The 26,973-nt window shown below is 34.0% G+C and overlaps 3 protein-coding genes across 5 annotated transcripts; 2 read left to right on the top strand and 1 right to left on the bottom strand.

Moving 5' to 3' along the window:
• The first annotated feature begins 775 nt into the window (after positions 1-775).
• Positions 776-2,484, top strand: LOC123697963. The gene is made up of 3 exons (XM_045644537.1): positions 776-824; positions 1,138-1,319; positions 1,757-2,484. The coding sequence occupies exons 2-3, from the start codon at positions 1,138-1,140 to the stop codon at positions 2,235-2,237; spliced, it is 663 nt and encodes a 220-aa protein (XP_045500493.1). The 5' UTR covers positions 776-824; the 3' UTR covers positions 2,238-2,484.
• A 420-nt stretch (positions 2,485-2,904) lies between these two features.
• On the bottom strand, positions 2,905-13,010 carry LOC123697942 (outer mitochondrial transmembrane helix translocase). 3 transcript variants are annotated; one of them, XM_045644521.1, is made up of 9 exons: positions 12,680-13,010; positions 11,813-11,909; positions 11,403-11,547; positions 9,783-9,950; positions 8,782-8,910; positions 7,325-7,464; positions 6,507-6,635; positions 6,021-6,230; positions 2,905-5,920 (listed from the first exon to the last, which is right to left on the bottom strand). In XM_045644521.1, the coding sequence occupies exons 1-8, from the start codon at positions 12,850-12,852 to the stop codon at positions 6,069-6,071; spliced, it is 1,143 nt and encodes a 380-aa protein (XP_045500477.1). In that variant the 5' UTR covers positions 12,853-13,010; the 3' UTR covers positions 2,905-5,920; positions 6,021-6,068. The 3 variants fall into 3 exon arrangements, with proteins under 3 accessions (XP_045500477.1, XP_045500475.1, XP_045500476.1); XM_045644519.1 differs by having other exon boundaries at positions 11,813-11,921; XM_045644520.1 differs by lacking the exon at positions 2,905-5,920 and having other exon boundaries at positions 5,927-6,230; positions 11,813-11,921.
• Positions 13,011-13,344: 334 nt separating this feature from the next.
• On the top strand, positions 13,345-26,817 carry LOC123697899 (nucleolar MIF4G domain-containing protein 1 homolog). Its single transcript, XM_045644470.1, has 12 exons — positions 13,345-13,644; positions 13,939-14,167; positions 14,445-15,052; positions 21,853-21,943; positions 22,255-22,467; positions 22,745-22,866; positions 23,696-23,892; positions 24,312-24,487; positions 24,862-25,037; positions 25,281-25,445; positions 26,096-26,227; positions 26,504-26,817. The coding sequence occupies exons 1-12, from the start codon at positions 13,447-13,449 to the stop codon at positions 26,798-26,800; spliced, it is 2,604 nt and encodes an 867-aa protein (XP_045500426.1). The 5' UTR covers positions 13,345-13,446; the 3' UTR covers positions 26,801-26,817.
• Positions 26,818-26,973: the final 156 nt, after the last annotated feature.

Below are 26,973 nucleotides of genomic sequence, written 5' to 3' on the forward strand. Positions count from 1 at the left end.
ACATCACTATTCACTACATAGGTAGTATGTATATAAATCAAAGTCGCTTTCTCTGTCCATATGTCCCTATATGTATGCATAAAAAGTTAAATCTTTAAAACTACGCAACGAATTTGGACGCGGTTTTTTAAAAGATAGAGTGATTCAAGAGGAAGGTTTTAGTATATAGACAAAGTGGGCAAAGCCGCGGGCGGTAAGCTAGTATATTATAACGAATTTGCTCCACAAGTACTAATACGAAGGAGCTTTTACAGTCATCAGTGCCACTTACGTCAGTAATTAGAATATGCTGAGTAGTTGACAATATTAGCTAACCAATTTACTTACGTTACTTGAAATCTGTCCGTTTTTAACGCTTTCACTGCGAACCCGCTAAACCGATTTTGGTGGAATTTGGCACGGTCGAAGGGTCAGTTCGATCTTGATAACATGAATTCTTCATATTCTTATGTACCTTAATTTCTTCATTTATATTATTAATTAATATTTAAAACAATTGTTAAATAAATATTCCTGTCACATAAATGAACAGTAAACTGCAAAACGAAGATGGACAAAGAAAGTCTGTATCTAAGGAACGTCAGCTCCTATGAGTGCAATTTTACGAACAATAGGTACAATATTAAGAAAAGGAAAACACAAGGCGGTCACATAAAATAAGTTTTATGCTCCTTTATCGTGTTTCGATTGAATTGTTTTATCTTTTAATCGATAACTCCTAATCCTCTCATATAAATAGAATGGAATAGAAAATATATTCGCCAGTAATCGCAAGTGTACCAGGATTCCAATTTGCAAAAGAAAGTGTTTATCAAAATATAACGGTAAGATTCATTTGTGTTTTTTTGAATATTCATACTTAACTACCTAGTTATATTAATTATTTTTAAGTGTTAAACTAAATCCTTAAAATATGTATTGTGAAAGTCGCGTTTAGTTTATTTAATAATTAATCAACACAATTTTCGTGGTGTTCTATAAAATAAAATAACGCAAAACATCCAAAAGCAAACGCATTTTCAATTTCTTAAATGAATAACTGTTACTTTAAATCATTTTAATTGAACCCACCCATCATCTTACAAGCCAGTATACAATAACAAATACAAAGCTTTTTAAATTCATATCTACATTTAGATGCTGTGGCAAACGCTCACTCTGGCTTCCCTAGTGGTGACAGTGTTAGGTCACGGACGGGTATGGGAGCCCCCGGGCAGAGCTACCATGTGGAGGGTCGGGTATTCAGCACGAGCCAACTACGATGATAACGGCTTGAACTGCGGCGGCTTCAGCAAGCAATATGGAGCTAATAACGGAAAGTAAGTTGGGAGTTGTAATTAATTTTTTTTGTGACATGATATGATATTGATAGCAGTGTAGTTTAATAATTCAGTAATCTTGACTGTAACGTCGCATTGAAATGAGATCAGTTTTTCAATAATATATAAAGGTACTAAATGAATGATAATTACCTAATTGGTGAGTCGTGTATTAGTTAGAAAAGGAGTAATGATGTTTACGTAGATACCTACTAAAGTTAAAGCTGACCGGCTATAGAATCTAATAATTACGTAAGTATGCATTTCAATTCGATCCATCAATAGTTATTCACATAAGAATGTAGGTACTAATTGGACACTATGCTTTAGTAATTATTACTGAATTTAAGTTACGTAGCACGATTTTTCGCTCAAAATATCAATGCAGCAAGCTAGCAATGGTGATAAAAAAGATCTATATACATATTTGTTTTAAGATGTGGCGTATGCGGCGATGACTACAGCATAACACCACCACGACCACACGAGCTCGGAGGCGTTTACGGCCAAGGTTCCATTGTAGCCAAATACCTGTCTGGTCAAATTATAGAAACATCAGTCGAAATTACCGCTTACCACAAAGGGCATTGGGAATTCAAGATCTGCCCTGATCCAACTAACGAAGTGGACCAAGCTTGCTTCGACAAATACCACCTAGAGATGGAAAGCGGTGGGAAAGACTATTACCCTCCTGGAGTAGGTACTTTTACCGTCAGATACAGGTTACCGATTGGTCTATCTTGCGAACATTGTGTTCTCCAGTGGCGTTACGTGGCTGGTAACAACTGGGGTAACTGCGGTAATGGAACAAGTGGCCTGGGGTGTGGTGACCAAGAAAACTTCCTAGCTTGTTCGGATATAAGTATTGAGCCCGGTTTTATCGAAGTAGATAGCATGCCTGTGGAAGTATCTCCTTAGATTTTGTATCCTAGGTTAAAACTTATTCGTTGAATCATGTATTAATAGGCAACCATTCCAAATGTTCTAACTACCGGTCTTTTGATATATTACAAGTGACCTTTTTATATTATCGTGTAATACTTTATTGGATGGATAAGTTATAACCAAGGATTGTAACTTGCCCTAAGACTTTTGACAAGACTTATGCTCAGTATTTTGAATTTGAATTTAACACTGCCTGTTAATGTTGTTTATAATATTTATTGATACCTTTTAGTACATATTGTTCTTGAGTTACATTAAAGTTATGAAGACTGTTGTTTTTGGCATTTAATATGTTTATTGTTAACTTGGTTTAACTTTTCTAACACGGCGGTGTTTTGTTTTGTGTAAATAAATGTTATTTTTTATAATCTACTTTTTATTTCAAAACATATCCTTACTTAATTGAAATCAATCAATTAGTATATTATACGGTATAACGTGCTATAACTCTACAATGACTTATCTTTCCACAGTTAATTACCTAATAACTTTGAAAAATAAATTATTTTTTTATATAAATTTAATAATGGTTCTTCTTATCCAAATACTTTCAGTCATCATGGAGTTTTTATAACTTCGTTTTCGCCAAATTCATTACTTCGAACGGCATCACATTACAACTAAAATAAAATAAAACACATTTCTTTCAATATCTGTTTATTTATTTCCCTTTATTTACAAACAGGTTTCACTATCTACAATATTTAAGCAGTGATAACTCAAGATTGTTGAGTTTCCTTATACATACACGATAGTGCAATATTGCAATGCTTTAAAGCCCTTACTAATAAACATGTTCTATCTCCCTCTAACTCACGTAAAACTTTAAAGAAGTAAAAGAGACAACTGCTGATATGGGAAAAAAATAGAACGTCATTCTATAATAATAAATAATACAATATTATAAAGCTGAAGATTTTGTTTGTTTGTTTGGTTTAATACGCCTATCTCAGGAACTACGGTTCCGATTTGAAAAAATATTTCAGTGTTAGCCCATTTATCAAGCTATAATATATCTATCATTTCACTAAGACCAATAGGAGCGGAACATAAAGAGGGTTAAAATCCACAGGGCATAGCTAGTTATTCTGTATTGTTCCGATATCATGTTATCTCGTTCTCTCTTACATGGAATATTATAAGAGTAAAAGGGACGAAGGTATTAAAATAAACATGTTTATTAGTGTGACTGTAACAGTTTCTACTAGTCCGTGATAAATAAAATTACTTACATATTTGAGATTTAAGTAGATAACACTCTTAGAATACATTTTTAATTTGCTTTTTTTAAATATTATATGGTGTTTTGTGCAACTTTCACACAAATAATAATTTAAAAATTATTACCCGTTTATATAATAGTATTTTTGCAGCTATATTTACTATACTCTCGTAGTTCTTATTTATTATATCCTACCCATAGGTTGCCTGGTCGACATCGTTTATAAGCGACAAGGTTACCTTTTCTAACGATAGCCTCGTATAGAATTTAACAATTATTTATATTAATAAGAAAACACAACCACATTTAAATTTTACTTTAGCTGTTTGCTTTTCATTGTCTTAAGAAAAAATGAAGCATTGCCTCATTCAGAATCACATTTTAAAATAATAAATGCGAAAGTGTTTGTCTGTCCGTGTATCACGTCATAACTGAGGAAACGATTACAGTAATTTAATAAAAATGGATACGGGAATAGATGTTTATTTTTTTGTAGGCATATACGGGGAGAGTAACTAGTCTATTTTAGATCACTTTCACAAATGATTATTGTATTTATATTTGTCTATGTATATCTAACAATAATACAATTTAAACAATCCGTAAATCCAATATTTTTCTAAGCGTGATAGGATTTTTAAAAATCAATAAGCAATAACAATGAACACAGCCAGCACCTAAATGATCATAAACACAGCTTTATCTTGAGAGCATTAAACTGTACATTTTCGAGAAGGAAATATTCTTAAGCCAACGGTCACAATTAAAAAAAAATAGAGATTTTTCAAAAACAAATTCTCATTTTTCGTTAAGAATTTAGTTGGAAATACCTAATTAAAACTCGTTTGACCGTAGTTTCGATAGTTTAATTTAACTATTACTTGTAATATACATAGCAAATCTTCAACTTTCATTAAACTACTATAACAGTGCATAAAATTTCAATAAGTGAATTTACATCGCCACAATTATTGGCACGGATTATAAATTGATTTTTTTTTTTTTATTATTTTAAAATTTCAAGTACTGAATTTATATCGCCACAATTATTGGCACGGATTATAAATTGATTTTTTTTTTATTATTTTAAAATTTCAAGTACTGAATTTATATCGCCACAATTATTGCGCGGACTATACGTCATTTTTTTTATTATAACCCTTTATTGCCCTAAGATAAATCTTGTAAAATGCATTCTATACATCTACCGCCTAACAACAACATCGTAATCTATAATTAATTCTATCTAATAATCTGAAATTTCGCAAACTTTTTTTTTATCCAAAAATTTTACCTTACAAAACCGCCCTGCGGCCGTAACAATCATATTATATACAAAAGAATATAAGCCAAACTATACATAAATACTGACATATAAACGATATAAGAAAAAGAAAAAAAAAAGAAAACGAATTTAAAAGATATCCTAATCAAATATCATATCCCGAAATTTAAAAGAAACTATTGAATCAAAATTCGTCCACGCACATATTTCACAAATCGGTTGGGACGGAAAAACTATTTATAATACAAAGTAAAAACGTGATGTTTATAACAACCATTTGACAATCAAGCCAAACCATCCCAAACGATATAATACAAACATAATAATTCCATAATCAAACTGATACTAAAAAAGATCCCAACAGATAAAAAAAGATTAAAAAAAAGACGTGTGGCACTCGGGGACTGCCGCGGTAAAGCTATTGCATAGCATGCAAGCCACAAGCCACGTCGGAGTGGGGAGCGTGAGGTTTTTTCGTTACGGAATTTCTCGATTCGGTCCCCGCGCTCAAGGCCCGCGATAGAAGCTATGCAATAGCTTAAAAAATGTGAAAAAAAAGTTGAACACAAGCAAAGCAATAGATTTTAAACTAAACCAAGAATCTACATTTTATTGCACTAAAATTCTCATGACTATTCAAAATCAAACCTACAACACAAACACAACATTTTAAAATGGAACACAAATACAGAAACATGGAAACCGCTAATAATATCAACAGATTTAAAAAACGTAACATCGAGCCTTCGATGCCGTTCCCATTGGCTAGGTACTAGAAGCTTCTAGAACATTCTAGAACGTTTAATATAGATTTCAAAAATAGAACAATGGAACGTCTTCGCGACTTCCGTATCATTTCCATTGGCTACTAGAAGCTTCTAGAACGTTCTAGAATGTCTAACAGATTTTCGAAATAGAACAATGCCTTACTTCGAGACTTCGATTATGTTTCCATTGGCTACTAGAAGCTTCTAGAATGTTCTAGAACGTTTAATAGTCTTCCATTGGCTACTAGAAGCTGCTAGAATGTTCCAGAACGTTTAATAGTCTTCCATTGGCTACTGGAAGCTGCTAGAATGTTCCAGAACGTTTAATAGACTTCCATTGGCTACTAGAAGCTGCTAGAATGTTCCAGAACGTTTAATAGACTTCCATTGGCTACTAGAAGCTGCTAGAATGTTCCAGAACGTTTAATAGTCTTCCATTGGCTACTGGAAGCTGCTAGAATGTTCCAGAACGTTTAATAGACTTCCATTGGCTACTAGAAGCTTCTAGAATGTTCTAGAACGTTCTCGAACTAGTCGAGTTCGAGTCGCATACTTGGTGCAAGAGAGCCGCATTGAATTTTGGACTCCTTAAGTTTTCCGAGCGCGTTCTTGAGATCGTCCATTGTGATCGGCCTCATCGCGTCCGCGTATTCATCGTCCGACTCCGACACGTTCGATTTGTTGTCCTTTGTCTGAAAATGATAGATTAATATTATGAAACATGAAGTTTATATTTGCAAGAGATTTGAATTTTAATCTTTGCTGTCTTTACACTTAAACTTTTTCATTGCAGATAAGTAAAAAATAGTTATCAATTTTCATACCACCTAGAACTAACTTCATGCTGTTAAATTTAAGTGTCGGTGTGCGCGCGCATCGTAAAAATTCACTCTCATCATTTTTCTCCATCGCGCCAAAAGATCGCGTCAAAAAACTATTATTACGAAATACGAATATAGATTGATTACCATTTCATCCCTAGCGAGTTCTTCCCTTGCGTAATCCCTCACACGATACACGGCCGCTTGTCGACACACTTCGTGTAAATCTGACCCGGAGAAACCCTCCGTGCACGCTGCTAATTTCTTGTAGTCGATCTGTGAGATAATTGTGTTGTTGTCATATGGTATTATAAAGTAAGTAAGTGAAGTCCCATATCCCCATAATGGGGTAAGGGGCAGATGCATTATACATCTGTTTCACTGATCGATTTTCTTTAGGGACAAGTAGGTGATTAGCCTTCTGTGTCCTGCCAGACCGAGACATTTTTTTTTCTTCGTCTCCACCGGGAATCGAACCCAGGACCCCTCGGTGCTACGCTCACGCGTCAACCACTGTACCAAGGAGGCGGTCAATGAATGAATGAATCCGAAATAACTATAGTTGAACATATGGTATTATAATATAGTGTAAAAAAAAATTGAAAAAAGTTGAATTTTGAAAGTACGAAAATTGACATTTAAATGTATAACTCAAAAAAAAAAGTTTAGTTCAAAAATTGTAATTTTTCTTAATGGGAATGCGAATGGCGCATATGTATGTACTATTGAATGACAATACTGCCTTCAATTTGTTTAAAAGCTTGATGAGCATGACACAGCTAACATACATATAAACTTCGATGATATAATTTTCTAATCCAGATATTTAATTTTTCAATAAAATATTGAAAGATGAGTACGGCTGAAGCGCGAATACCACTATAAGCCATCATAACGCCCCGCCCTGAACCAATTGTACATCACACGCAAAACGGCTGAGCCGATTGTGATGCGACTGCACTCACATCGGCAGCGACGGGCTCCTGGTGCAGGATGAGCTGCAGGATGCGCTCGCGCTGCGCCTCGCTCGGCATGGGCACGTGGAACGTGGCCGGCATGCGGCGCTGGATCGCCTTGTCCAAGTCTTGAGGACGGTTCGTGGCACCTGTAAACACACATACACACATATCTTAATATATATAAATCTCGTGTCACAATGTTTGTCCTCAATAGACTCCTAAACCACTTAACCGATTATAATAAAATTCGCACACCATGAGCAGTTTGATCCAACTTGAGAGATAGGATAGGTTTTATCCCGAAATCCCACGGGAAAGGGAACTATGCGGGGTTTTCTTGGAAAACGCGGGCGAAGCCGCGGGCGGAAAGCTAGTTATATTATATGTATACACGTTATAAGCGCGCTAAACATATACAAATTACTAGTTTTCCGCCCGCGGCTTCGCCCGCGTTTGCAAAGGAAAACCCGCATAGTTCCCGTTCCCGTGGGATTTCCGGGATAAAACCTATCCTATGTGTTAATCCAAGTTACCCTCTATATGTGTGCTAAATTTCATTGTAATCGGTTCAGTAGTTTTTACGTGAAAGAGTAACAAACATCCATACATCCATACAAACTTTCGCATTTATAATATTAGTAGGATTATATGTTTACACGTTATAAGCACGCTAAACATATACAAATTACTAGTTTTCCGCCCGCGGCTTCGCCCGCGTTTTCAAAGAATAACCCGCATAGTTCCCGTTCCCGAGGGATTTCCGGAATAAAACCTATCCTATCTCTCAAGTTGGATGAAACTGCACATGGTGTGAGAATTTTATTATAATCGGTTAAGTGGTTTAGGAGTCCATTGAGGACAAACATTGTGACACGAGATTTATATATATTAAGATATTTAAAACACGCTATAAAAAAATAACACACCGTACCGTGCCTGTGCATGAATACTAGAGATTAGAGTATAAGCACATACACACATCCACCAAATGATGTTATAAACACGCTATATACACACTATAAAAATATACACACTAAATAAGCTGCGCCTGCGCATGACAATGTAGAGACTAGACTAAAGTATGGAATGGTATACGTAAATGGTTCTACAATTTCAATAATTTTCTTGCGCTTGGGTTAAAACAAGATATAGAAGGCTAGACATGATGGAAATACACGAATGATAATAAAGAGTAATTAAAATAATTTTACTATTCACAAAATTTCATCAAAGTATACACGAAATCAAACATGTTAATTTTCGCACAATCCAAACACCAACAATAACATCGAATATTTTCCAATATTTTACAAAAACAAGTGATAGCTGCGTTAAAAACAACCGACTTCAAACTTGCACTTGCAACATTTACAAATACAGACAAAAATGCTCATAAAATAAAAACTACTGCCGGCCGAATTGATAAACTCCTCCTTTTTTTGAAGTCGGTTAAAAATACTCACCCATGATGATAACAGTGCAAGACGGATCTGTAATCAAGCCATCCCATAGTGACATGAACTGTGTCTTCATCATGGCGGTCGCCTCGTGGTCGTGCGCTGTGCGCGTGCGCAGGAACGACTCGATCTCATCTGGGAAATAAATATTTATATATCAAGGATTTGTATAAAATAATGATGATTTGGATTTAACGCTAATTTTAATCTTAAGTTAAAAATAGTTTGTTTAGTTTTCTAAATCAGTATTACGGTTTAACAATAAATTATAACAGATAAACAGACTTTAGCCAGTACATACTACACTGGCATTGATATTTTTCTTTATTTAGTACTTTAATATCTGCGAACTTGCAGAACAGTAAAAAAGTGTGTATGCCCAGCATACGTGTCAGAAGTGAAATTTCCAAAACCGTCGCCTTACTCCAGGACGTGACGGTATTGCCATGACGCGACCTTGACCTTCACTTCAAAATTATAGAAAACAAATCAACCAAGGTACAAGTATATGTGTGACCAATTAAATTATTCATGGATGAATAATATACAATAGCTGTTAATCTTTTATCATTGTTAGTTGCATAAAGTATAAAGTAATAAACATCATTTTTAGGTTCTTTCTATAAAAAATAGTTTTATGCAGAAAATTTTAATGGTACTCATAACTGCAGTAATATAAAACAAAATCATATTTTATTTCTTTCCTTTACTGTAAAAGTTGCCTGGTAGAGATCGCTACCTAGTGATAAGGCCACCCTTTGCTTTTTTTTTAATTTATTGTCTACATTGCTTTTTGTTTTTATGTCTATAATCTATATCAATAAAGGATTTTCATTTCATTTCATTAATTTCCATCAAGTTTTTTATATATGCAGACTATTTTAGTTCAACACTAAACTAAATTAAAGAGCATCATTACTACTTGTCTTTGTCAATAAATACTTCACTTTACTTACTACTTACTTTTTCTCTTATTCCATTATTTTTTAATTTTAAACAAAACTTACCAATAAACACAATGCAAGGCTGCAATTTAACAGCCAGACTGAAGACAGCGGCTGCCAACTTCTGCGTCTCTCCGTACCACTTGTCAGTTAGAAGAGATACGTCGAGGTTTATGAAACTCATGTTTGCTTCCTTGGCGGTCGCTTTGGCAATTAGGGTCTTGCCGCAACCTAAAAAATGATTTTAAACTATAGTTTTTACTTTTGAATATAATCTTACTAGCTTTCCGCCCGCGTCTTCGCCCGCTTTGTCTAAAACCTAATAAATTATATACTAAAACCTTCCTCTTGAATCACTCTATCTATTAAAAAAACCGCATCAAAATCCGTTGCGTAGTTTGAAAGATTTAAGCATATAAAGGGACATAGGGACAGAGAAAGCAACTTTGTTTTATACTATGTAGTGATATTAAAAACTCTATTAATGTAATCATAAAACGATTATACCCGGCGCGGCCTAAGATGATCCCTATGACACTGACAGTTATTCTCAAGAGACAAACTTGTAATGGCGTCACCATTAAATTAGAAACGTATTGGAGGCGTCTAAAAATGGCATTTATTAATTTTTACGTAGCTTTATGCTATTACAATGATATTCCGTTGGCATTATAACAATTCTTAACATTTACGAGAAATTATATCAATCTGACTTTACGTTTACGTCCTTCAAAACTTACATCGTTGGCATTTATCGACTAGTGCGGAAAGTATCGATAAACAAATTTCGATAATGGAAACGAGTTCACATTTTTTCCATGCTTAAGCTATAGTTCATTCACTATTGAATGGAACAGAAGATCGCAGCATAATTAATTAATTAATTTCCGTTCGCGTTAATTTACTTACCTATGATAATATAAGTTATAGAAAAAATAAATGGGGGATTCCATTTTCATGATAAAATAATATACACTGTGTTAAACGGGTTAAAAATTACGAGAAAATGATAAGGTGCATTTTTATGTTTTGGAAAACTTTCGTTTTACTTACCGTTTCGTTTACATAATAGACGTTAAAAATTCATTTTATAATATTTGTAAAAACATGTTTAGCGACGTGGCTGAATGCAAACCACGCCTTTGCCTATAAAATAGTAAATTATCGACACGATCCATCATACGAGCAATCACTAAGACGAACTGTCATAGGGATCATCTTAGGCCGCGCCGGGTATACATGCATTTACTCCATGTAATTTTAACTTATTGAATGGTAATGTGTTTTTATTCACATAACATACATAATTTTCTATAGGTCTTTAAATTTAGCCTGTATTGAAAACACATAAAATTGGGATAAAAGTTCTTACACAGATCAAATCATAAAATTAATTATGCTAAGTTGTTTTTGCATATTTAAAAAGAATTTGGAGAATAGTTGGATAATTTTATACATCTACCTATATATAACAAAAGTTTTATGATAACAATAGTTTTTCTACAACATGATGCTATTAGCTGCAGACTGTGTGTCTTGGATTTAATGTTATGTTTGTTAGTGGTGGTTGCCTATAAATATGACAGCACTATATCTATGATTGTAATTACGAAAAGTGTTTATCTATGTTATCAGTGTATGTCATGATGGTGATCCCTAATGAAATAAATAAATATAACTTACCTGGTGGCCCATGTAAGAGGACACCCTTTGGTGGCTGCGTCAGTCGACTGTCAGCAAACAGTTCCCTCTTCTGTATTGGAAGTATAACTGTCTCACGCAACTCCTTGATGAGATTGTCCAGACCGGCAATGTCTTTCCAGTTTACCTGTAATATTAAAAATGATTTTAGTTTTTTCTATGGGAAGGTATTAATGTTAAATAAATTAATTTCTAGGCAGTTTTCTGTAGAAATTGTCGAACTGAGGACTGCTTGAAAAAATCTTAATCATCATTTTTAAAAAGCTGACCATCTGTTCAGATTTTATGGAACAAATATATTTATTTATTTATTTATTTTAATAAAATGCATCAATGCAAATAACATAATATAAATATATCTGTTTAACATATTTCTTCCATTTTCCACTTACATTTATTTCATCAGGCACCACTAGCTGTGAAGCAATGATCATCTCATGGTCCGTCAGCTTGTCAAGGGCCAGCGCGTGCTTGCTCCCCAGACCAGCTCTGGAAGATATCCTTAGTACATGCAAAATCTATATTCCATATTTGTTGTACTATGAACATATTTTTTTATGTGTTTTAATATTGATGAAAATGTGGCCGTAATATTGTAAAAACTGTCAAGTGTATAAGTGAATTTTATTAAAGTAAGTATGAATAAGCACTCAATTTATCACTTCAAATTATTTTTTCTAGATAGATTATCTAGAGCGCGAGCAGCAGCAATTGTATCTATAAAATCATGAATTATATTTGATATTCGGTTAACATTATTTACCTTTAGATTTTAATGTATTGGTGAAATGTAGTCCAATCATACAAAAAAGGTGTAACAAATCCTCAATTTACTTATGTGTTATTTGTAATTTCAATGATAATTAATATCAATTGAAACAAAACATAGAACATTCATGATACATATTCTAATAAGAAGTTCAATAGACAATGTACAAATGAATAATTAATAAGTGTAGATGCAGAAGTTATAAGCAGTAGTTTACTATTTTGATATTTACATACAACACGTGTAAAACTGGGCATGAAACTTATTTGGCAATGTTTTAGCAACGAAATGATACAAGTTATAAATGCTAAAAATAAAGATAACAACACCATAAATAGGTTATGATAGAAATATTCAAATCCAACATAACTCGCATGAAAGGTTCAACAAAGAAACACGTTTTTCTGTTTTTTGTGTGCATTTGAGCAGATTGCATAAGAACGCGGTATTATTTTAAAAAGAAGAGGTGATTATGAAAATCGATACATACTTGCGTAACTGTTCCCGCGCTCTTTCCTCGGCTTTCTTTCGGCTCTTCGACGTAGGATCTATTTGATTCACTAGCCATTTAATAGAAAAGTATGTAACTGCAGACACAAAGGCCACACGTATTGCCATTTGGAACACATCGTTCCTTGTAAATGCAGACCCTTCCACCATCATGCCGTTAGTGAAATTTATAAATTATAAACACAAAAACTGATAGCTGTTATCTGAACCGCGTTACTGTGAATTTATTGAGAAAAATTAATAAAAACAATTCACATCATCGCACATCTCCAATTCATGGATTTTTATTTTCATAGACAAAAATATTTGAAAGATATTTTTTTCTTGAACACAAGTGTTGCCACAATCTTAACCACAGAGCAAGTTATATCTGAACGATCTGAACCACCTGAAATTTTTGATTTGCATTAAAAGTATACAAAAATTATGATAGACCAATAATGTTATCAAAATTGGATATTATAAGCCTTTAAAATACTATAATCCTACTATAATACTCCTTGGGGTAACTTCCATGCACTCAAGGTATTAAAATTGTCTATGAAATGTCTTCACTGACCAATCGACTTGCCTCCTTTCCATAAAAAAATGTTACAGTTGGCACCACTGTTAAAGTGTCATTTGTCAATCTCATGTGTCCCTGGCCTGCCATCAGCTGTCATAACAAAAAGTATAACCTAAAATTTATACTAGAACCATAATATTATATATTGTGTCTTTTTGTTTTATTATAATAATTGAACTTAAATGAAAATGAAGAAATCAAAACCGGCACCGCGCCCAAAATTTGTCAATGCTCGTAAAGCCTTACGGAAAGAAAAAAGACAACTCAAGAAAGTTCATAGGCAAGAGCATTATTTAAAAAAGAAAAATGAACCTTCTTTTACTCCCGGTCGATTTGTTAAACGGCCAGCTGATACACAAGAACCGGAAATTGAAGTCAAGGTAATTTCTTTCGTCAAAATCAAAGATTTATTTCACAGATAAATTTGTATTCACTTTAATTTCCATCCTATATGTGCTCCATTCTCGATCTCAATCACAACCCATAAACAGCATTCATTCTGAAAATATTCGTAAAAATAATTTAATTTCTGAGTTTTTATTAAATCTGAGCAGTGCTAGCATATCTATACATAAAATAGAGAATAAAGGACCTATAATAGGTATCTGATGATATTATAGCTGCTTTTATAAAAGTTTATTAGCTGAATATCGCATCTATAATTTGGATTTCAGAAAAAGAAAGTAAAACACCAACCAGGACTCCATGAAATTCTGAATCGTGAACGGAAGAAAGAACTCAGTGAAGCAGAAAAACTGAAATCTCAAATGGATGAACAAAGAAAACAGATGCTTGTCAGAGCTAATGAAGATGAGGACAAAGTAATTAAGAAATTGGAGAAACAACTTGGCTTAAATAAGTCCAAGAATAAAAATAATTACTTTGCTGATGACGGACTTGATTGTATCCTTTTCAATTAATTGTATTTTTTAATCTTCTAATATCCTTCAGTTTTTCAACTTCACTTTAAAACCAAAGTTTTTACATTAAATTAATTTATCTGCTTTAATTATAAAAACTATAACTTATTATGATCTTAAAATGTAGAATTTTTAAAAGGTTTAAAATGTAAAGTATGTATTAGTTACTGTATTATTTTACTATATTTTGTCTAATTACTTATTTATAAAAATCACACGTAAAATAAATCATAAATCCTAAACTACCAAAAATATCACAGATCTTCTAGAAATTTGCGACAGAGCAACATCAGAACAAATTGTTGCTGCTGAGAAACATTTGGCTGAAGTGGAACAGGATTCAGATTTTGACGAAGACTTAGCTGCTGTAACTGGTAAAGAATTAAATAAAGATAAAAAAGCGAAAAAGAAAGATAGAAGTAAGGGAGAGACAGATGAAAGTGAACAAGAAATTGATGATGATGATGAAGATGATGATCAACCACAAAGTGATTTGGAAGCTGATGAAGATGATGAGAGTCTTGAAGATGAACAACTTAGTGGTGAAGAAAGTGGTGAAGATGATGCTAGTGATGAAAATATTAGTGATAATGATGAAGACATTGATGATAGTGATAATGAAGAATTAGAAACTCCAAAAGGTATTGATAAGAATACACCTAAAATAGCTAAAAGTAAAGAAAAAGTTGTTAAAGAAGAGGAACTTAGTAAAGTATTCAGTGATGATGAAGTATCACATTTATCTGGTGATGATTCGGAATCGGAGGGTGATGAAATGCCAAGTGAGAAAACTGAAGAGAAAGAAAAACCAGATGTGTGGGAAGATATTTATGGAAGGAAGAGGGATAAAGAAGGCAACATTATAAAGGTAAATTTTATTCTATTTCACCAGATTTTTTCTCCTTATTTTGCAATAATATTTTAGTGTGAATATGCTTAAAAATATTTTATTGTTGTTAGATACATTTTGTATTTTTCAATCATACTTTTATAAGCTACTAGCTTTCCACCCGCGCCGTCAAAGAAAAACCCGCATAGTTCCTGCTCCCGTGGGACTTCCGGGATAAAACCTATCCTATGTCCCGGGGTAAAAAGTAGCCTATGTCCTTTCTCGGGTATCAAATTTCATGCAAATTGGTTCAGTAGTTAAGTGTGATTGAGTAACAGACAGACAGACAGAGTTACTTGCGCATTTATAATATTATATATGTGAGAGAATTATAACAGAGTAGTTGTTATGTGGCTATACCTTCCTATTATAAAGTACTCTATGGTGTACAACATAATGGCGATATTGAATTGATATGAAATGTATGGAGTTACGGGCCATGCGATGGTTTATATTCCTTGAGTCAGTAGCTCGATGATATAGTCTCGGTACTACCATCGACCGCGCAAGGTGTGCGCACTGAGTCATTATTTAATATTATTTCACATATCTACCTAACTATAATTAATTATGGAGAGTTATTTAAATTCTCTGACAGCAGCGGTGGGATCGGCACTTATTACCCCCGATTCCAATAAGAGTAAGACTACGTTAAACGATGCAAATCTGCAAGTGAGTGAAACGAGTGATAGTGTTAGTGAAGTTCAAGAAGAAATAGATAGTGTTAATGAGGTTCGAGAAGAACCAGAGTTTCCACCAATAAATCGTGAGAATGTTAACACAACAACAACAACATCATGTGTTGTGTGTGGGTTGTAAAGCACCATGTCGTGCGCATCTCTGTTAAAAGAAATGGCAGATACACTTTCCTAAAACGAAACATTTTGTTTCCGGGTCTAACGCATAAGTAAGGTAGACCCACTACGAGGCCAGCCTTCATCTACCTGTGTGGACATTATTTTTAACGTGAAAAGAAGCTAAGAAGCGAGAGGAAAAACCTTTTCGAGATATGGTATGGTAAAAAAGTGATTGAGTTTCAACATACATCGAGTGCTCCACTACAAAGTTGGCGCTAATCGACCGGCTGAGAACGGGCTGGAACTATGCGAATATAGTAAATTCGTGGTAGAAGGTATTGCAGATGACCAGGTATGATCTGATTTATTATGATACACGCCGATTGATTTTGTGGGTCTTGATAGACATTTTGGCATAAATCATTTAAAGCGTCGCATGTTGCAAATTGTTTGCTATAACTGTGTGTTCACATGTCATTACAAACGTGACTGTAAATCTCGCCCATGAAACAAAATCAGTTAGTTTAATCGATAAGAATAACAAAGGTCCGCTCAATATTTAAGAAACAACAACGCATTTATTGTCATAAATTTGGTCACATAGAAGAGGTTTGTTTTTCCAAAGCAACGGGCGGCACGCTCTTAAAGAAACAATACCCTTATTAATGTGTGTTTACAGCACGATACCCCGCTTACCTACAGTCACAGACGTTGCCGGCGTAAAGTTCAAGTGCCTTATTGACAGCAGGTCCGATTGTTTTTTTTTTTTTTCCTTTGTAAAAGGATAGCCGATAGCATGACCGGGCCTCTAGAATTTGTATACACTCGCGTAACAAGAACTGGCACTGTATCAACCTATTCATTCGCCCGTACAACATTACCCATAACTGTTAATGATGTAAATATGAGCTTTGGTTATTGTAGACTCTCGAGTACTTCCTGGGATGGAGTAACAGGTCGAGATGTTTTTACTAGAGCCGGACGTAGTTTGATTATGGATAACAATGAGATCAAATTATTCGTGAATTTAAAATAAACAATATTTGTTATTGCGGACAATAATTTTGAATCTATAGACACGGATTTAAATGATTTTAATGATGTTCATCGTGTGAGATCCATTATTGAAAGTAAAGCACAAATTTTGTGAAATGGGAATAAGACTTGTGAATACAACCCTAGCACAATCTACAGTTCTTTCAACATTGATAAGGTTTTGTAATGCCCTTGTTGTTAGCCAAGGACTAGATAAATTGCGTGACTTCATAGCTACTTTTTTTAAATTCAACGATGTTCTCGAGTTTCAAAATCATAAGAGGTTACATTCTTTTGTTTAAAAATAATATTGAAAGTCTCGCTTGCGCAGAGTTTTCATTTAATTGGAATAAATGCAAGTTGCTGTTGCAACATTGAATAGGTATTCACCACAATGTTTCATAACATCGAATGGTAGACTTGTCAGATAAAAAAAAAGGCTCTTGCTGAAGCATTATTGTCAAAAGAACGTTTAAGTTCGCGAAATATTTTAGAATGATAAAAAAAAGATTTCTGCTTCTTTATTAACGATTTTCGGACAAATCTCGTTGTTGAAGTACAAACAGATTCCTGTTCAATAGATTAATAGTGGTTCAGTTTTCCTACAAGAAAGTAATGATCAACTTAAAAATCGAATATTATCAAAGAATCACTGACACAGAAAGTTGTTATCATAGTTATTAAATAGAGTTATAAGATTTAAGAAGACCTCAAGCATAATCTATTAAGCGTTAACATTTTAGAATATTAACAGACTGAAATAGTCTCAAAGCATCATGTCATAAGAAAAATATTTTCTCCTCGTGTTCATAGATGATCGGCTTACATACAAGCTTTTGATTTCGAAGTCGGTACCTACGCAAGGGTCCAAGAATACCGCGTGTAGATTTTATTAGTAGAAACTAGTTGTCTTAACATAATGTTCAATTTGGGCAAAAATAGTAAAGATTCGCGACGACTACAAGCCGAACAACTTAGATCCGAACATAAGTAAAGTAATTGAAGCCGATAAAATGATATTATTGATTTAAATTTAAGGTGTCACATATGATAAAAAAAATGCTTGCTGTATAAACATTTTCTTTTGTTTGGTGCAAACGAAGTGTTATCATTCATTTATTGATACAATCATTTCATGATTACTTATTTGAAACATTTTAGTTAGGAAAAACCTGCAAAAACTTAGTGTACTTAGTTTGTTAGAACGTACATTGAACATTTTTAGATTGCAAAGTTAATTAAAGGCCCTCTAGAGCTATACAGTTGACTTGACATCCGATAGAAAATGTATCAGAACCACTTCATACATAGCCATAAATACGAATGGCACTTACTTATAATTGTTGACGCATTTACTGGTTAATATTGTCACCTAGCTCCTGTTAAAAATGTGTCTTCAAAAAAAAAAAAAAGAGCATGTTAAGCGCTTTGTTTTTGTTGTGCGCTGAAAGGAATAGTAGCCGATCAAGCTACGTCATTCGCAGGTATCGAACTCATAGACTTGAGTTGGCAGTGTTCTTTTGAGTTTCATAAAATTACAAGCGGGATGAATTATTGCGCTAACGGGTTATTTTAAAAGGTTTATGTCTGTTCTTAAGTTCATTGTTTCATTATCGCTGAAAATCATGAACGTATAGGTCTACCAGAATCTGATGGCATATTTATATTTAAGAAATAAAAGATTTTCATGTGGCAACTTATTTGACAACTATCAAATTGGTTGTCAAATTATTTGTCTTTTTTGCAGTTGATAAATAATTTTTAGGATTTTGTCTAAAAAATCTTCGAAAATGTCGAAAAAGCCGCTGTGGTCACAAGCAAGAGGTGTTGTTTATAATGTGTATAGAAAAATATTTGATGAAGAAGGGTCAAACACATCACAATTTTCAATTTAGAAGATTTTATTGGTAAATTGGACTTACCCGCTTTGATACTTTTAATTAAAAAATATTATATGTAGGTAACTATAATATTGTTTGTTGATTGGAATATAATTTTATGAAAACTTATTACAGGAGTTTCCAATACGGCTATTCGTCAAGTCCAAGCTGTCCAAGTCAATTTTATAATGTGTGTATCTGTTAATACTTACGAAAATAAACATAGTTTTATTTTACTTTTATTTTATTTAAAAAAAATTATAAGCAGTCTAGTTTTCTATCGATATAACATCGATATTTTCACATGGCATAATGATAATGAACATACAAATATAGGTATGTGTAAATAATAATATGTATTACCTGTGTAAAAGTAATATGTATATTATACATGTAAGTATGTACCTACATAATATTAAGTGGATATCTCATTATTAAGTACAGTATTGTCCACTTATGTAATGTGACTAATGATATTGAGAACAAACTAAAAAATAAGCAGTATCAAGATCGTTCAGTCCATTTTCCCTAGGGTTGCACACTCAAAATTTTGATTTCCCTAATTGCCATCAGATTCTGGTTTACCTATAGATAATGGTATTTTACAGTTATTGGCAAAATTCAACTTACTTTGAATTGTATTGTATGAAAGAAACGCACAGCACAGGCGACAGCCCATTGCAATTGTCTATAGGCTGCAAGTCCTCCGCGTAGTCATGAACGTAGATATTGGTATTCTACAATTGGCGAAATTCAACTTACTTTGAATTGTATTTTATCAAAAAGTTTAACACAGGCGACAGCCCAATGCAATTGTCTATAGGCTGCAAGACCACTACGTTATTATGATTTAGTACGAGTGTCAACACTTTAAAAGTTAACCTGTTTGAAATTAGAAATAACGCAAAAGTCAGGATGGACGAGCATTTGAACGTCTATAAGGCTCGTATTGAAAAAAAAAAACATTCTGTTTAATGTTTATATTGTGTTAGTAAGAAAGAAAAGCCGATTGTAACATCAATATGATATTATTTTACTTGTTTTGGCGGTCATTTATGATTATTGAATTGTCTCAAGGTAGACTATGAAAATGTGATGTCGTCGATAGTGGTAAATGATATGAAAGTCGGTGTGACTTTAGAACCTTAGACTTTAGGTTCAGTCCTCGTAAATTAATTATTAGCTGTTAATCTGCCCCGTAAAGTGTTCTTATTATACCTAGTATACATCAAGGTATAAGTGCAAGGTGGTTTTGTGTATTCCTGTAAATACACTAGATATGTCACTGGACGACGATTTGATGGCGTGTCATACGATGTAAATTACTAAGTTAGGAGAAAAGTTCTCCAGTCCATACAAAATAATCTCAACTTTGCGATAACGAGAGGTATCGAATCGAGCCTCAAACTGGAGGTCATGCTCAGTACATATTTGTGTCAAGAACTTACAAATTCATCTAAGCAGTTGGAAAGTGAGCCAATGAATAAAAATGTATTCCACAAATGTTACTCCTTACTTCCAGTAATTTGCAAGTTGCCTGGCAGAGATTGCTGTGTAGCAATAAGGCCGCATATTGTGCAAAATATTTTTACCTTATAAGTTTGTACTAGATTTTCTTACATTGTTTTGTACAATAAAGTATTGTAAAAAAAATAAATACTCCGTATATTTTTATTTTTGTTTTATTTTATTATTTTTACCTATTCATTTCCTCGGTTGTTACATAATTCCGTATAGTTAATCTAAGTATTACACAAAAGTTTCATAACACACATGCACACCACACTTTAATAGCTCAATAATAGCTCTGTGTTTGACATAGCAAGGCGTGTATGTCATATTGTACATTGGAAGCTCCGCGCTTCGTGTAGTTGTGGGTAGCGCTTGCGCTCCTTGTGATCACAGTACATGGCAGGCTCCGCGCTGCATGTAGTTCCAGATGTTGTGGGTAGCATTGCGCTCCTTGTGATCACAGTACATGGCAGGCTCCGCGCTGCATGTAGTTCCAGATGTTGTGGGTAGCATTGCGCTCCTTGTGATCACAGTACATTGGAAGCTTCGCGCTTCGTGTAGTTCCAGTTGTTGTGGGTAGCTTTAAGCTCCTTGTAGTCACAGTACATGACAGGCTCCGCGCTGTATGTAGTTCCAGATTTTGTGCGAAGCATTGCGCTTCATGTGACTACAGTACATGTCAGGCTCCGCGCTGCATGTAGTTCCAGTATTTGTTCAGAGCTCTACATTTACAATATATAATACACACACACACACCAGTACATGGCAAGCTCCGCGCTGCATGTAGTTCCAGATGTTATGGGTAGCATTGCACTCCTTGTGATCACAGTACATGGCAGGCTCCGCGCTGCATGTAGTTCCAGATGTTGTGGGTAGCATTGCGCTCCTTGTGATCACAGTACATGGCAGGCTCCGCGCTGCATGTAGTTCCAGTATTTGTTCAGAGCTCTACACTTACAATATAATACACACACACACAATACATTCAAAGCTTCGTCTTTAGGCGACAGTAGCCGTTGTTGATATCACCGATGATGACGATGATGAGTAATAATTTGTGAGTCGGTGTGAAAAGTTACAAACCGTGAAGGGAAAAGAGTTTGAATACAACAAATGAAATAGCAACGCAGTAAGTAATCTCGCAAAATTACTAGTCGAATGTTCGCGCGAGAACGCGCTCGTTGTCAGAATGGCCGTGTGAGAGAATTATAACAGAGTAGTTGTTATGTGGCTATACCTTCCTATTATAAAGTACTCTATGGTGTACAACATAATGGCGATATTGAATTGATATGAAATGTATGGAGTTACGGGCCATGCGATGGTTTATATTCCTTGAGTCAGTAGCTCGATGATATAGTCTCGGTACTACCATCGACCGCGCAAGGTGTGCGCACTGAGTCATTATTTAATATTATTTCACATATCTACCTAACTATAATTAATTATGGAGAGTTATTTAAATTCTCTGACATATATATAGTAATATAGTATAAGGTATATATATGTATGTAATATAGTATATAGCATATAGTATGGATATACATAATTTCAGGAAGAAAAAGGAATATACATTCCGCCACATCTAAGAAACAAAGATTCCAGTTCAGAAAAGGAATTGGCTCAATTAAAAAGACAAATTAAGAGTAAGTAATAGTATTCCAAATTACTAAAAAGCCCAGGCTTGTTCCTCTTACATTTTTGTCGCAAAATTGACTTTAAAATAAATGCCACTAGTTAAAAGTAAAAATATTGAAAACAAATTTTAATTTTGTACAACTCTATAAACCAAAAATAATTGTAGCCATAACAAAATCATAAATAAAGAAGTCAATTTTATTTAGTAGTATGTTTAATGTTAGCAATTAGCATGCTAACACAGACTTCTTTTAACATGAACTTTAAAAAAAACTGCAAAGATATGAGTACATGTACCATTTAATTTTTTTTTTTTCAGGTATACTAAACAAGCTAGCAGGCACGAATCTCCACTGGGCGTGCACGTCCATAGAGAACCTTTACCTAAGCAACAGTCGCAACTCCGTGAACAGCGCGCTTACGTGTCTATGGCTAGACGCGACGGTCAGTGTTGCCAACACACCGGATAGAATGGTCGCGGAGCACGCGGCGTTAGTGGCGGTTTTACATGCTAATGTGGGATCGGAAGTTGGTGAGTGGCGGGCTTTAGACTATTTTTTTCTTTTTTTTGTACCTGCCAGTTGGTATATGAACCACTACTGACTATGACTAGCTTGCAGAGTGAATGGCGGTTTTACATCTGAAAGAGGGATTAGCAGTTGGTGAGTGGCGGGCTTTAGGTTTTATTTTTTAACATCCAGCAAGTATACAGTTTTCTCTATTATATGAACAAACATTCAATGTAACCAGTATTTCACTATATCAGTTTAAAACAGCGTAGAATTATTATTATGTAAATGTTTTTTCAGGGGCACATTTCCTAGAAGTGCTATCGCAACAGTTCGATACATTGACGCTAGACAATCAGCCAATGGAGGACAAAAGATTGGACAATCTGGTTTCGTGTTTGGCGCATTTATATAGCTTTAAGGTTTGTTTTTCTTGTAGAATATAAGCTACATAAAGCGTCTTTTTGTATATATTATGTATAAGGAGAATAACTCCAATATCTATATATATAAAAATGAAACCCGTTTCGCGTTGTCACGGCATTACGTGTGAACGGGTGGAGCGATTTCGATAATTCTTTTTTTATTATATTCCTTGAAGTACGAGGATGGTTCTTATGTAGAAAAAACGTAAATATGTACCATGGGCGAAGCCGGGCCGGACCGCTAGTTTTTTATAAATATGGAATTCGCTTGAGTCTATAATTACTGTATAATAATATTATGCTTATCGTGGTCAACGTATTTTGTTAAAATTCCTCTATTTACATTTCTTTATAATAATTTAGCTTGTAACATTGAAAAATAGCGTTTGTTTTTAATGACAATTAGTAGTCCAATTTTCAGAGTACATTCTCTCTTTACAGCAATCCCATTGGCATTGAGATAATATTACTACGTATGTAGGAGACACCACAAACAAAATCTGTGCGTAATTTTTTTTCTCTAAGTTTTAAAAATTACCGATAAAAGTTATGCCTTTGCACTTTTCCGTATTATTTGTATCACAGACTTTTGTATTATTTGTGAAATATCGTAACACACACGAAGGCATATTTGATGCGTTTCACTTTAAAACAAATAAAAAATGAGCGTGCAGTTAAGCCATATGGCGTATGTTGAGCGGAACATAAGTGATGTAGGAGGTGTCTCAATGCCCATTGGTTTAATTTTTTTGGATGGTAACACATTCACTATCTTGCATCAATAGCATACAAAAAGTTGCTTTTACAAAATTGACCCACCTTTCAGATATACCACGCATCCCTTCTCTATGACATTCTAAACCGTCTCGTACAAGACTTAACCGAAAAGCACATAGATTGTATACTTACTGCGTTACGATGTGTGGGCGGTGTGTTGAGGAAAGAGGAGCCATTAGCCTTGAAAACGTTTATACAAGACACGCAGGGGAAGATCGCTAAGTTGAATGAAAAGGCTGGGGCTGGGTAAGTGGAGAAATGAAAAAAAAAATTTTTTTATGTTAGGTTTTGGTTGGTGTATTTTTTTTTTGTGAGGAGTCTGCGTGCGGCTTGTGTGTGTGTAATGAGCAATCATTTCTTTTTAGTATTTTTTTACATGTTATAAACAATGCTTAAATAATTCATTGTTTTTAGGTTAACATCAAATGCTTTGTATTGTCCCTTCACCCTAACTTTAGAGTTAGAACACTTTTTCAGTCATTTTCAAGTTATTTTTTCCAGTTAAGTTAAGCTCCCATTTACTTGTTAGTTTATAACTTTTAATCATAAAATTAACCTATTGAGCCCCCAGTGGCCCGATCGGTCCACGACACAATAGATTTTCTATTATGTCTGTGGTTCCGGGACCTGAGTTATTACATTGATATAAAGGGCATGATTTTCAGGTCACGTATAAAGTTTTTAGTGGAAGTGTTGCTAGCTGTGAAAAATAATAATTTGACCAAAATACCGAACTACGACCCGACTTATGTGGAACATTTGAAGAAAATGGCGAAAGCTGTTGTACGCAAAGGGAACTATGTGACGCCTTTAAATATACGATTGGAGGATTTGTTACGAGGTTTGTAAATAGATAAATAATATTTCTTTATAATAATAAATACTGCTTCATTTTTGAAGTGAAACTTCTTTATCGGGGTTGGAAAAAAATTTAGTGTAACAGTTTCCGTTACGCGCCATCTTTTTCTTATCCCTACCACGCGTGATTCGACGTATTTCTGTAAAATTACATATAGTAAATTATTTTTTGAAAAATAAGGCCATATAAGAAGTTTCACTTCTTACGTGTGTACACTAGTACACGTACACATTTTTTATTTTTAGTATGTCCTTATAATATCGGAAAGTACGTAACAACTGTTAAATATTTTTTATGCCATAAGATATTTTGAAATATGTATATCATTATTTTTATGATTTTTTGTGATTTTCCAGCTCACGAGCGAGGCAAGTGGTGGGTAGTGGGTTCAGCGTGGGAAGGGGAGAGGAATATAGAAGAGCCGGCCAAGCGTGTGCCGGCTCATGACGAAAAGTTATTACAATTAGCGCGGGAACAAAGGATGAATACTGATGTTAGGAGGAGCATTTTTTGTGTTATTATGTCTGCTGAGGTAAGTAGTTGTTGATTGAATTCGTAAAATATATTTTATTGCGTGAAAAAATGCATTTTTTTGTGTAATTAAACTTTTTTGTTATATTTTAGTATGTCATGATAAAATTTCAATTTTAATTGTAATCATTAAAATTAATGAAAAAATTGAATATCAAAACATTTTTTGTGTTCTTTTGGTATTAAAAGTATTTCAAATGTTTATTTTCGACACAAATATCCAAATAAAGATATTTATTTTCAGGATTACATGGACGCGTTCGAGAAACTCCAACATTTAGGGCTCCGCGGGCACCAGCAGAGGGAAATAGTTCACGTGTTACTCGCCTGTTGTCTGCAAGAGAGGGTCTACAATCCGTACTACGCGGTACTGGGCATGAAACTGTGCGACACTGATCGGAAATATCAGGTATTTGGTTTTAGATCCATACTAATATTATAAATGCGAAAGTAACTCTGTCTGTCTGTTACTCAATCACGCCTTAACTACTGAACCAATTTGCATGAAATTTGGTATAGAGATATTTTGTTACTCGAGAAAGGACATAGGATAGATTTTATCCCGGAAAGCCCACGGGAACGGGGACTATGCGGGTTTTCTTTGAATGCGCGGGCGATGCCGCGGGTGGAAAGCTAGTTTACTATAAAAGTTTTACTTCAATAATGGGAGGAAAGTTAAAATTCTTCCCTTTGTAGTAAGGTTTTCGCTAACGAAGAGCATGTTCTTTTCCAAGTTGTTTTAATTGTTCAGTATTTATTTAGCGGTTTAGACGTTGATATTGCTTTATAAAATATTTTATAGTGATTGTGTGTTTATCTCAGCCGTAAATGAAAATAAACCTGACAAAATTGTGTATCAAATAACGAATACTATTTAGCAGTGAGGGTCAGGGGTCATTTAAAGAAAGAAAAATAGCTTATCTTTACAGAAACCAGTGTCGCAAGTCTGACCTGCACTTAACCTATTTTTATTCCCATATAGACACACACAAATCTATTAAATGCCTTTTAAAAAATCATTTTGTTGCTAAAAATAGTAAAAACACTTATTTTTTTCAGTTATCAATACAATATTCAGTTTGGGACAAAATAAAGGAATTGGACGGCCTGTCTAAGCAGAGCATGAGCAACTTGGCGCAGTTTCTTACACACCTTATAATGGAGAAAGGGTTGCCACTTTCTGTACTAAAGGTAATAATATAATTTTACATGGAGCAAAAAAAATGTTTTATGTATCCCAAGAGCTAAGCCAGAACTACCTATGTTTATTGATAAAAGAAAAACTTTGTTGGACAGCATAAATTTTTCGCGATTTTTCCTATATTAGTAATAATTCAGTAAATTGATCATCCAACAAAACAAAACACAACAATAAAAAATGAAGATTAAGTTTACTTTTTTGAAATATTTTGGCTGTCACATTTATTGATACGTCAATAAGTTATTCAATAAAAATATTTGTTACAGATTATACAATTCTCCGATCTAAACAAGCGCACGGTACGATTCATGCGTCAAATATTACTAGCTATAATAATGAACGAAGATCTCCAAGCATCTCTCGAAGTATTCCACAGAATATCAAAACCGCCAAAATTGCACATGTTTAGAGAAAGTTTGAGGTTATTTATACAACACTTTTTAATTAAAAATGCTGGCAAAAAAAGCAGCGTTTTGAGCGAAGATGACATGGCAACACTGAAAGATCGGAGCGTGGAGGTGGATAAAATATTAACGATGTACGAAAATAAGTTGAGATTTTAATAAATTGTTCAAATGTTTGTTTTGTTTTATTTGTATTTTTGAAGTGAAACTTCTTTATCGGGGTTGGAAAAAAATTTTTGTGTACATAACATTTTTTCGTTACCCGTGACATTTTTCCGTTACGCGCCATCGTTTTCTTATCCCTACCACGCGTGATTCGACGTATTTCTGTA

Source organism: Colias croceus, chromosome 15, assembly GCF_905220415.1.
Source record: "Colias croceus chromosome 15, ilColCroc2.1".
Classification (NCBI taxonomy): Eukaryota; Metazoa; Arthropoda; class Insecta; order Lepidoptera; family Pieridae; genus Colias; species Colias croceus.